The sequence below is a fragment of the Capsicum annuum genome, chromosome 12, assembly GCF_002878395.1.
Source record: "Capsicum annuum cultivar UCD-10X-F1 chromosome 12, UCD10Xv1.1, whole genome shotgun sequence".
Lineage (NCBI taxonomy): Eukaryota > Viridiplantae > Streptophyta > Magnoliopsida > Solanales > Solanaceae > Capsicum > Capsicum annuum.
Genome location: NC_061122.1, coordinates 108,575,530 through 108,588,744, shown reverse-complemented (window position 1 = coordinate 108,588,744; position 13,215 = coordinate 108,575,530). Strand labels below are relative to the sequence as shown.

General features: G+C 35.3%; 1 protein-coding gene across 2 annotated transcripts in view; it reads right to left on the bottom strand.

Moving 5' to 3' along the window:
* Nucleotides 1-13,215, bottom strand: part of LOC107850527 (dihydroxy-acid dehydratase, chloroplastic) — a 34,852-nt gene that overhangs the window by 12,772 nt on the left and 8,865 nt on the right. For both annotated transcript variants that reach the window (XR_007047890.1, XM_016695110.2), the window contains exons 3-10: nt 11,221-11,268; nt 3,700-3,854; nt 3,424-3,618; nt 3,241-3,352; nt 3,068-3,137; nt 2,923-2,981; nt 2,682-2,805; nt 2,514-2,584 (exon numbers count right to left, since the gene is read on the bottom strand). Coding sequence is in view for 1 of the 2 variants with exons in the window: in XM_016695110.2 (XP_016550596.1) it covers nt 2,514-2,584; nt 2,682-2,805; nt 2,923-2,981; nt 3,068-3,137; nt 3,241-3,352; nt 3,424-3,618; nt 3,700-3,854; nt 11,221-11,268 (834 nt within the window). In the remaining variant the exon portion in view is untranslated. The remainder of the gene's footprint in view (nt 1-2,513; nt 2,585-2,681; nt 2,806-2,922; nt 2,982-3,067; nt 3,138-3,240; nt 3,353-3,423; nt 3,619-3,699; nt 3,855-11,220; nt 11,269-13,215) is intronic.

The window sequence follows — 13,215 nt, the reverse complement described above, 5'->3', positions numbered from 1 at the left end:
TTCTTATTAAGAAAATATGACAGTCGTATTTTCATAGGCTCCTGAATGATGAGGGGGACAGAGGCATTGTGTTAGGGGAGTTGAAGCACACCGAAGAATTTCGCGATTTTGGCTATTGTCGGCGCTTTAAGGTGGAGGAGGTTTGTGAGGCGATTCGCAAAATGCGAAGAGGCAGAGCGAAAGGGCCCGACGAGATTCCGGTGGATTTTTGGAAGTTTGCTAGCGGGGCAGGGTTGAGGTCGCTGACCGATTTGTTCAACAACATTTTCAAGTCTACTAAGATGCTCGAGGCGTGGAGATAGAGCACAATGATTCCTTTGTATAAGAACAAGGGTGACATTCAAAGTTGCAACAACTACCGTGGTATTAAGTTATTGAGTCACACGATGAAGATTTGGGAGAGGGTGGTAGAGCGGAGGTTGAGGAAGATAGTATCTATTTAAGAGAGTCCATTTGGATTTATGCCTGGTCGCTCGACGACTGAGACAATGCACCTAGTGTGGAGACTGGTTGAGCAGTATAGAGAAAGGAAGAGGGATCTGCACATGGTGTTTATTGACTTGGAAAAGGCATGTGACAAAGTCCCTAGGGAGGTTCTGTGGAGATGCTTAGAGGTGAGGGGGGTCCCTGTGGCTGTGGCGTACATTCGTTCGATTAGGGACATGTACGAGGGGGCAAAGACTCGGGTAAGGACTGTGAGAGGGGATTCCGAGCATTTTTCGATCTTGACGGGGTTGCACCAGGGATCGACTCTTAATCCATTTTTATTCGCCATGGTAATGGATGTGTTGACACGGAGTATTCAAGGTAAGGTGCCATGGTGTATGCTTTTTGTGGATAATGTAGTCTTGATTGATGAGTCACGTCGAGGGGTTAATGATAAGTTAGAGGTTTGGAGACAAACCCTGAAAGCTAAAGGTTTCAGGTTAAGTAGGACCAAGACGGAGTACTTGGAGTGCAAGTTTAGTGACTCGAGGCAAGAGGACGAGGTGGTAGTAAAGTTGGAGTCTTAGGTGGTGTGCAAGCGGGATAGTTTTAAGTACCTTGGGTCTATGATTCAGGGGAATAGAGAGATTGATGAGGATGTCTCTCACCGTATTGGGGCAGGTTGATTGAAATGGCAGCTCGCCTCAGGAATTTTATGCGATCAGAAGATGCCCCCAAGCTTAAAGGAAAATTCTACAGAGTTGCAGTCCGGCCAGCTATGTTGTATGGAGCGGAGTGTTGGTCGATTAAGAATTCTCATGTCCAGAAGTTGAAGGTGGCAGAAATGAGGATGTTGCGTTGGATGTGTGGTTTCAAGAGGGCTGACAGGGTTAGGAATGAGATCATTCGGGAGAAAGTGGGAGTGACGTCGGTGGAGAATAAGATTCGGGAAGTGAGTTTGAGAAGGTTTGGACATGTGATAAAAAGGGGCACAGATGCTCCAGTTCGTAGGTGTGAGAGGTTGGCCTTGGATGGGTTCAAGCGGGGTAGGGTTAGACCGAAGAAATACTGGAGAGAAGTGATTAGACGCGACATGGAGCAATTACGGCTCACTGAGGACATGACCCTCGATAGGAAGGTTTGGAGAAAGAGTATTGGGGTAGAGGGCTAAGGAGGATGGGCAAGTCATAGGCTGTAGTTAGGAGAGTTTGGTGTAGCTTGGGTGGTAGTGCTAGGGTTGAGGGAGTGGGGTGCCCTTTGTTGGTTAATGTACTTTATTTATGGTGGTTGTTGTGCTTTTATTTTCATCATGTTGTATGATTGTGTCGTTTGAATACGGTCTTTTGTCTTGAGCCGAAGGTCTTTCGAAAATAGTCTCTCTACTTCTTCGGAGGTAGTGGTATGGACTGCGTACATTCTACTCGCACCAGACCCCACTATGTGGGAATATACTGGGTTTGCTGTTGTTGTTGTTCCAGATGTTACCACATGTTACCTCTGTGGTGAAGAGGGTGAGACAGCCAGCCATCTGTTTCTACAGTGCAAGACTACATGTCAACTATGGAGGATGTTTCTTAGCCTGAGGGGTATTGTTTGGGTTATGCCCAACAAAATAGTTGGGAGGAGGCAGGAGACAGAGACAAATGGAGGATTGTCCCAACTTGTATCTGGTGGACAATATGGAAAGAGAGGAATTCTAGATGTTTTGAGGGCAAAAATTGTGATCCACAGAAGATCAAGCTAAACTGCATCAAATTGTTTTGTTTTTGGTGTAAACAGATGTACTTAGGGGATACTGAGTCAATCATTGGCATCCTAGGCTCTTGTTGGGATCTTGATTCAGTTCTCTATTTTGATATGTTGTAAAGATGGTTTTCAGTACAACCTATGTACTGTCCTTAGTTAATATACACAAATGTTACCTTCTCAAAAAAAAACTATTACTCAATGCACCAGTCTTGTTTGAGCTATGAATGCTACTCAGAAATTGAAGTTTTGCACTCATATGTTCTTCTCCTCACTTCATTCTCTAGTTTATCAGGATAGAAGTAAATAAAAAAGATGGGGAAAAGGATTAACTGGCTTGCCTTAAAACTCAAAGGATCTTCTGAGATAGCGGCAAGCATAGCTTCCTCTCCTTCAAACACTAGAGCAGGGCCTGATGAACAGGTTCCCATAATTGTTTATATTTTCAAGAGGCAACCAAACAGCATCCGGCGACACCCAAAATTCAATTTTAAAGAAAGAGAATGTACCAGAAAAATATAGCCCTTCTTTTCCAGTAATCTTTGCCACACTACCATCTGGTGCAAGATTCCCATATAATATCTGGATGTGGCCTGTTTCTTTGATGGGATTTGACAGTGGTCTTATAATTTGCTAGAAGAAAAGAAATATGGTTAAGCTGAGAATCGATACTCCTAAACACTTGGGAGCAAACGACCTAAGACAAAATTACTGCTGCACGTGGGAAGCAGCCATTGGTAAAAGACCTACCTGACCTTCAGCTAAAGAAGGAAATAGCGTTGCATTTTCAGCCAATGTCTTTCCTGTGACTGCAAATCAAAAGCAAGTGGATGAGTGCCACCAATTATTAGATGATCAATATAAGAAAATATCTCCTAATCATCAAAGCAAATACCAGTCATGCAGTCCCCATCCATATACCCAAGCTCCAACAGGTGGCGAATGACTGCAGGTGTACCTCCAATCTAAATAATTAAGCTCATCAATTCATCAGAACAAAATCAAGAGCAGTGAATGCCCATATAACCAAAACTAAAAATGAATTGGCAAACATAGTATTTAACAAACCTTGTGCACATCCTCCATAACATATTTTCCACTTGGCTTCAGATCTGCAAGGAAAGGAACCGCATCGCTAACCTTTTGGAAGTCATCTAGAGTTAATTCCAAACCAACAGACCTGTGGAGATACTAATCATTACTCACATACTCGTCCAAAAGTATAAGGAACTATGTGGAAAATTTGCTCACCTTGCAATAGCAATTAAATGTAGTACAGCATTGGTAGATCCACCAAGTGCCATAACGACTACCATTGCATTTCGAAGTGACTTTTCTGTGATGATATCTCGAGGTTTCAAGTCCATCTTTAACAATTCTAGAAGATATTTTCCCGCTAAGCGGCACTCATCCAACTTCAGTGGATCTTCAGCTGGTGTAGAAGAGCTTTGGTATTGAAAAGGAGATGAAGGACATATTAGCGATGATTATTGTTAAACAAAGTACTACTACAACAAATTTTTCTACCTGTAAGGCAGTGACATGCCCAATGCCTCAATAGCAGATGCCATAGTATTTGCTGTATACATTCCACCACAAGCCCCCGCACCAGGACATGAATTACGAACTACATTCATCCTCTGTGCATCACTAACAGCACCACTAACATACTCTCCATACACCTGTAAGTAAAATCGAAGCAGAATAAGGCTATCACCAAAAATTCTTACAGAATTGAAGATCGGTGATTGAAAAATCTAAGACAAAAAGCTGCTTTTAAGTTTAGCCTTCTCATACTCAAAAAAGTAAAGTCACACGACATGCTTCTATCATATAAACCATAACAACTAAGGGCCCGTTTGGCCATAAAAAAATTTCCCTTTTTTCCAGAAAATTTTTTCACTTTTTTCACTTTTTTCACTTTTCCGGAAATTGTGGTGTTTGGCCATGAAACTCCGAAAAATTATTCCGGAGTTGGATTCCAAAAAGTGAAAACAACTTTTTATTGTTTTCACAATTTTCCACTCCCATTTTCAACTTTCATTATTATTATATATAACCCCAATCGTTAAAATTTTACACAAACACCTCTTATAACTACAACCACCAAGAAAAGAATTATTATTTGTTTTCTATGGTACAACATCATTTTTAATTGTTACAGATATTCTAATCTCTTTTTCTTCTTTTAATCAAAATTTACTAACGTGAAGCAAAAAATAATAAATGGCAAACTATGGCGGAAATATATCAACTTTGTTTTGAATGAACTATAATATAGAAATATAAGGCCTAATACATTATGTTATTTAAAAATGAAAAATTTAATATTTTTTTCTTGTCATTCTAATTTTCTGTATATGTCATATAATGGCTATGATGATTTTAATAAATTATTCAAAACCTGAACAAATAAACACCCGGATCTTATGTGGCAAAATACGAGTTGTACACGCAAAATGGCGCGCGTCCAGCTTAAAATCTAAGCCTTTCAATGGTAAAAAACTGGTAAAATGACTATAATGCCCTTACTAATTCCTTTTTATATATTAAATGACTTTTTCCTATTATTTTTTCATTATTTTCAGTTCATTGATTAAAATGGCATCTAATTTCTTTTTTCATTGCGGGAAAAAAGCAATATTGAAGATTTCTTCATTAGGTGGATCCGCCTCATACAGAAAAATCGTGCGGGTATCTATATATATTATAAAGCAGAGAACGAATTTAAGTTCTATAATATATCTAAATATAATTTATTTAAATTAAATTAAAGATGAAACTATACTAATAATACAAAAATTATAGTTTTAATAAAACGTTATTAAAACATTATTAATAAAACGTCATTAAGGGCAGTAGTAGTAGTATATTAAATTAACATTATTAAATTAATGTTATTGAAACATTATTAATAAAACGTTATTAAGGGCAGTAGTAGTAGTACATTAAATTAACGTTATTAAATTAATGTTGTTAAAACGTTATTAAATTAACGTTATTAAATTAATATTATTAAAACGTTATTAAGGGCAATAGTAGTAGTAGTATATTAAATTAACGTTATTAAAATGTTATTGAATTAACGTTATTAAAACGTTATTAAATTAACGTTATTAAGATGAAAATTTTATTAAAATATTGTTATTATTATTAGTCGTAGTAGTAGCAGTATATTGATAGAAGCAATAGTAGTACATAATATGTAGTAGTTGTAGTAGCAGAATTATAATAATAAGCAAAACGACGTTTTAATTGATAGAAGCAAAACGACGTCGTTTTAATTGAAGATAAAAGTCCTCCCATGTCAGCCATTTTAATGACGTGGCACCGTATGATTGGATTACATATCCACGTAGGCACAAGTGAGTTACACGCGTGGAGGTCGCAAAATCGGAGTGTTTATTTGTTCAGATTTGTATAGTTAAAGGGCCTACTTATGCACTGTCAAAGTGTAAGGTCAATGTTATAATTTGGTGTCAAGTTTAGGGTCATATTTATGTATTATGCCATACCTTTTTCATTAGTTTAACAATTCTAAATTAACTAAAATTGATTTGAAGAAGATTTGAAAAAATCTAGAAATAAATATGAAAGCGTTAAAATAAGAAAAATATAAGTACCAAATTTTTAGAAATTTTAAAAAGTAAGTAATTGAATATTTTCTAAAGATTTAACTTTAAAAATAAGAAAAGATTTTAAATATAGAAAAAATAAAAAAATAATCATACTACAAATATGGTTGAAATCGATGTGTCTTTCTTAACCTCTAGCAGCAAAGAAAAGAGGTATTGCATGACAAATGCAAAAGTGAATCTATTAACCACTTGAAACTTTTGGTGGTAAAATATATATGTTCTTACACTAAATTTATATTATGTTTCATTATTATATTAAAGAGTGAAAGATCATCGAAAAGTGATTTCAACTTTTTGCACTACATTAAAAATCTTCGCAATAGACAAAAGCGTCTAATTTAAATAATTAAAAATTCCATGTGCAAGGCACGTACGGTTATACTAGGTGTGTATATATATATACACACACACAAATAATATGTATATAACTACATATAGAGAGAGAGAGTGAAAGAGAGAGAGCCACACACTCACCAACATCGACATTAATTATACTGTAATCAACAGACAAAGAGCATCCCCCACTAGAAGATGATATAGACAAGACAAACAGATTTAGACAGAATGACACAAAGTAACAAATGTTAAAGTATATATGTCTACTTTATTAGGTTAGAATAGAAAAATTTTAAACGACTAAAAATCTATTGCCTTTTTTTTTTTTGGAGAAAGAAACTTCATTGCCTTCTAATAAGCTAATTAGTGTTATAAATGTACCATATATTGTGTATGCCTATTTATGAAAAAGTTACAAACTCCAAGGTTAGTTTTACCCTATAAATAAAGGGGGTTTCCTTCATTATAATTCATTCCTCAAAAGAAATAAGAATTACTCTCTTCTCTCCCTACTCTTGTTCTTTATTCCTTATTATTTTATAACACGTTATTAGTATGAGACTCTGTCAAATAAGATGAGATTATAAATCTAAAGGTAATTTCAAGGTTAGCAATTCCTTATGTTATTTGTCTTACTAATAATATAATTATTGTTGGATTTGAGAAAAAATAATTGGTCTAGAACCATTTATGTTTTAAATTTATTCCTCAAGAACAATATTATCAAAAGGGATGATACTATGTTGAGTTTAAGTCCCATCGATTTATGTCTAAGACGCCTTTACATGGGTAAGACGTTACCATATTGATGGTATTATGATGGCTAAGGCAAAATAATGAGTATGTGGTGAAAAGTTGTGATATCTAGCCCATTGAATATGCTTCATTCCATGAAGTGAATTTGGTAGCAATATGTGGTAAGTGTGAAAGCTCCATTCTTAAAGTGAATGTGGTAGCAGTGCATAATATGTCTGAAAGAAGACAAGTGATTGAATGCATGAATATACGCATGAAGGGATAATATGATAATAATCATCAAAAGTGACTATATTTTCACATGCATATTATGATCATAAGATATGTTAGAGAAAAATTCTCTACATTATATGTATACCTCGATTTGCTCCTTAAGTAGCAATATCATGAAAGAGATTATAAGCTATCAAAATTTGATAGGCTTAAGACACGATTATATTTCACTCATGAGAATGAGAATTTTAATTGTTATAAGCATAAATCCATTCCCTAGGATGAATGTGATGATATTTAGAAAAGCTTATCAATGCAAACGTGCACTTGATTGTGATGGTACCACAATTCACCTCCGAAAGAGGTAGAATAATTGAGAGGAGTTATTCCGAAATTTACTTTCCAAGTAGTAAATCTGAAATTTATTCATATCATAGGAAATCTGAAATTTACTAAAGAAAAAAATACATGTCATAGTAAACTTGGAGTTTAATAGTATAAAAGTTCATAAGTTGACATGAACAACTGTGACATCCCAAAAATGTGCATATTAAGTATTAAATACATATTGAAGAATTAGAAAATTCTTCATGAACTTTGAATGTTGTTTATTCTCATGATAAGTTGGTTGGACCAACTAATTTTGGGATTGGATCCCTTAAAATCTGAAAAGTATAAAAGGTGAATAAGGGCATGTTCACCAATCATATGATATGTTGAAAAGATGTATCAATAAAATGATCACATGTACATTCATTGTCAACCAACAGTTTGACATTCATAAAGTTGCTTGCTCAATAAAATTGAGTTAAGAACATAACGTTCAGATTGTATAATCAAGACAATTCATCTTGATGATGATGGTTTGACATTGAATGTCTTCGATAAACAGCTAAATCATTGCTAATGAGAACAAAGCTTCATGCGTTGGTCTGAAATATGATATGTTGCATACAATAGCACTTGTATGCATTAGACCAATAGATTATGATTATTTTTTCCCTCTCAATTGGTTCAAGGTCATGAACCAAATATTCCATCTAAATTTTTTTGATGTGCAGCATACAATTAATGATATCTTTTGATGCACAAAGATGGATTCCTCAAAAAAATAGAGGATGTATGTTAGCTTTCCTAACATAACGGGGAGATTATAAGCAGCTATGAAATATGTTAGAAATTATCATCCGATCCTCATTCAAAAGATAATTCAACTCAAATGCCGAAAGCATCTCATATTAAGCTGCAAGTACTCCTATTTGTGTCCCAAAAAGATAGTCTACACATACGTAAAGTGTGGTAAACCAATCGGTTCCAAATGAAATAATCCTTGAAACGAATAAGGAGTAAATAAGAAGAAGAAGAAGAAGGCAATGTGCTCTAGAAGAGCCTACGACATAACACTTCATGAAACCTTATGAGAGGTTCAGGTACCTGAAAATAATGAAGTTATGAGATCTCAAATGTTATGTCACATTGTGAACCGATACAAAATGATATATCATCGATGATATTTTTGATACAATACTGTCACAATATTGTGAAAGACTACAAGGATCTGAATTCTACGTTTAATTAAGCATGCTGACGTAGAAATATTTATCAAGTGACATGAAAGGATGCATCTTGGTAAGCATAAAACTTATTTGATTTGCAATCCAAACACTTGAAGATGTCACTCATGAAATGTTGAATATTGTAACTTGACAAAATTTACATGAAAACTTTTTAAGGATTCAAAATGTTTGAAGCATATAAAAGTTTCTGGAAAACTTATTTATAATCCTTATATGAAATTGTTGGAACCCTTGGAGAGTTTTCAAAGCAATAGATTATTTGCTGAAATGAGAAATATACCAATTTAGATTGGTTATGAAGTACTACATCTTAATGCAATTGGTGCACTCATGTATCTTGCAAATACTACAAGGTTTGATATAACCTTTTTCAGTTAATTTGTTAGCAAGGTATAGTTCTGCTCCTACTAAGAGACGTTGAAATGGGATCAACATGATCTTATTATATTTTAAAGATTGTAGTCTCGATCTTGTTGATTATGCTGATGCTGGGTATTTATTTAACCCGTATAAATCTCGATCTCAAACATGTAATGTGTTCACATGTAGGGACATTGTCATATCTTGGAGATATACAAATCAATTTATCTAGTCACTTCATTGAACCATCCTAAGATAATAGTTATTCATGAAGCTAGCCAAGAATGTATATGGTTGATGTCCATAATACATCTCATTCGAGAAAAATATGGTTTGAAATGTGACTAAGTAACCATGATTTTTATGAAGATAATGCAGCATGCATAGCACAACTTAATGAAGGATCCATAAAAGGAGATAGAATGAAGTATATTTCGTCAAAGTTTTTCTATACACATGATATCCAAAAGAATGGTAATATTAATATGCAACAAATTCGTTCAAGCGACAATGTAGCAGATTTATTCACCAAGTCTCCTCCAATTGCAACTTTCAAGAAGACGGTGCACAAGATCAGGATGCAAAGATTTAAGGATGTTATCATTAGAGGGAGTTAATACGCGTTGTACTCTTTTTTCCCATATGAGGTTTTGTCCCACTGGGTTTTCCTTGTAAGGTTTTTAATGAGGCAGCTTATATGCGTATTATCTATAAATTAGACATTCAAGGGGTGTTATAAATGTACCATATATAGTGAATGTCTACTTTACCATATATAGTAAATACCTACTTTATCATATATTGTGTATGTCTATTTATGAAAAAGTTACAAACTCCAAGGTTAGTTTTTCCCTATAAATAAAAGGGTTTTCCTTCATTGTAATTCATTCCTCAAGAGAAATAAGAATTACTGAGTCTTCTCTCTCTACTCTTGTTCTTTATTCTTTACTATTTTATAACAATTAAAATAATATAGTAAAACTTTTGCTAAATTGTCTTACCATCTTGGTGCATTTCCGAGTAAATGCTTTACTTACCAAAGAAAAATAATCATCCAAAGAATCTCATCCTCCTGGACAAGTAGCTTTCTTTCTACAGAAACTCCCTTTCAAGATAATAGATGATCCTTCATCGTTCCTCAAGTACTTACAAGTTACATAGGCTAAGGAGAACCTCATCCAAAACATGCTTTCTTGGTTTATTTTCCAGACAATGTTCCACTCATATGAACTTCTACCACAAGCAAGCATATTATTTTCCATGTGCCGCAAGATCTATTCAAAACCCTGTCTAAACTGAAGATATCTATAGTTTGTTTGGTCAAAGCTTCTTGGAGGCTAAAGCACTTCTTTTTTTAGGAAAAAGAAACTTCTTTTAGATTTTAGGTGTTTGCACAGCCAAAAAGGTGCTTTTAGCAGCAGTGCTGCTGCTTTTCTATTATTGGGAAGAAGCTACAAATTTCTGCTTTTTACAAGAAGATGAAGTACAAGATTAACTTTTTTACAGGACAAAATATCCTTACGGTAAATTTATATTTACCGGACTATCTTTCATAAACTTAGCATATCTGGCTTCCAATTAAATAAAATTCTTTGCTTCCTTTTATCTTTTTGGTTTCTATCAGATAGTTTCTTTCCTCTCTTTTTTTCTTTCTTCTCCTATCCCACTTTGGAATGAGTTAACTATGAATTTGTGTTATTTCTACCTTCTTCCTATCATCTATTCCATCTATCTTTCCTATTCCTCTTTGGAATATCAAAGCCATCACTAGAAAAGACAGGAATTAATATTTTTCTCCATATAACTTTAAAGTCCGACATTATAAATATTAAAAACTCTCTGTTTTTAAATAATCCTAATTGTAAAACGTGCCTTGATGATTGTCTTTTTTTGTAATTTGAAACTCAAACGCACTTTTTTGAAAAAGTTGGTGAAAACACATGTTTATCAAAACTAAAAAAAGCACGTACTACACGAATTGGCCAAACACAGATTGTTGAAAGTACTTTCCTAAAAAAGTTGTGACAAACGTGCTTTTCAAACTAAGCAATTTTGGCAGCTTGGCCAAACAGGCACTTATTGTGCTCAAAGGCAAAACAGACAGAAGAACTACTAAAAACAGCAGTAAGAAGATATTAGAACAGCAACTAAAAATTCGGCACACATACCTGGAAAGCGGACACTATGTCGAATGTGTGCCCTTGAAAATGACCCGGCTGTACGTCAGAGAAAAAGGTAAAGGATCAAGATAATTCAGAAGCAAGCAGAACAACAGACCAACATGTGATGCAATAAATGCTCTTGAAATATCATTTTTTCTATCGTAATGTTAGTAAGAGTCTATAGTTGTTAATCTTTCATATCGTCTTTTATTTATTTTTTTGAAACGGGTAACATTGCATTCCACAGCATTAAGGGTAAGGGTATGCTGGCCACAGCATTATGATACCTTGTTTCATGCTTTATTACGAATCTGTTTACTTTTCTCTGTTTACTATTACTTGTGGGTGTCGTATTTATGTTATGCCATCTTGTTCCATGCTTTACTATGAATTTGTTTAGTATTCCGTGTCTCGGGCCGGGGGTCTATCGGAAACAGCCTTTCTACTTCTTTAGAGGTAGAGGTATGGACTGAGTACATCTTACCCTCCCCAGACCTCACTATGTGAGAATACACTGGGTTTGTTGTTGTTGTTGTTGGTATGCTGGCCACCTCCAAAAAGTATCCATTAGAAACTTCCTATCAAATCAAAAATCTGATCTACATCTTCTATAAAAAGTTGTTTACACCAAAAGACTAAAGATACTATACAATTCCATTTAACCTTGTGTATGGAATTGGACCTATCTTCAAAACATCTACCATTTCTTTCCATCCATACTGACCACCAGATACATGATGGATTAGCCTCCACGATCTCTTCTAACTCTTGCTGCCTCCTCTCCTAATCCAACTACTCAGCAGGTCTGATGTATGTTCTGGCATTGTCCAGCTCATGCTTATGATATTGAGGAATAAATTCCACACTTGAGCAGTGAACTGGCAGTGCGAAGAAAGATGTTCATTTGTTTCTCTGTTAGGCTGCTCAGAGAACACCTAGGAACCCGTTGTCTGTCCTTCTTGCATAGAATTTATTGTGTTTAGTAAACCCTCTTTATCACTAGCCAAGAAAAGCATTTCACCTTTGTAGGGACGTCCCCCTTCCAGAAGTATTTCCAATTATATTTTGGGCCTCCAACCATCCCCTGCAAACCCCTTTTCTAAGCATTATTTACTGAAAACACTCCATCCTTGCTATGCTGAGATCACTGTCTGTGGCAGTTGTGTTTATTTTCATTCTACCTAGTTTCCCTGTAACACAACTACTCTATCCACCTCACAGTCATTGAGAAGTCTTCTAAAAGATAAATCCCATCCCTACGCCGTCAAACATTCACCCACTCTAGCATCTGGATTATCACTTATTTGAAACAAATCTTGGAAGAGGGATTTGATCTATCCAACCATCCTTCCAAAATCTAGTTCTGTTACCATTTCCCACCTTGATGTATAGGTTTCCTCCATCTGTGACCATAGATTTCTAATTGTCGCAACACCATATGGTTCAGAGGTGTTCTCTGTACACCAAGGACTTAATTCACCATATTTTGTTGTTATAACCTCCTTCCAGAGAGTTGATCCCTCCACAGTTCATCTCCAGAGACACTTCATCATAAGCCTTTCATTCTGCAATCTCAAGTTTCTGAATCCCAAACCCCGGTGTCTTTGCTGAGAAGAGCAGTCCTCCAGTTGACTAAGCTATAACCTTTTCCTTCCTTGTTACCTTGCCATAGGAATTTCCTCTAATTCTGGAAGATAGTAGGCCCTTTCTTCAGCATAATCATTTTCCTTCCTTGTTACCTTGCCATAAGAATTTCCTCTAATTCTGGAAGATAGTAGGACCTTTCTTCAGCATAATCAATTAGGTTATCATCCTGCACACTTCTCGAAAAGACGTTGGCGCCTAGGCTTTCAAGGCTTACACCTCCCTATTAAAGAACCTAGAAAAAAGGCTTTCAGTAGCGCCCTTTGAATCTAAGCCTTTTGAAGCACCAGTAGTTGTACCACATCAACCCTTTTGTTCTTATCACTACGGATCTCGATCTATATGACCTCCACATAG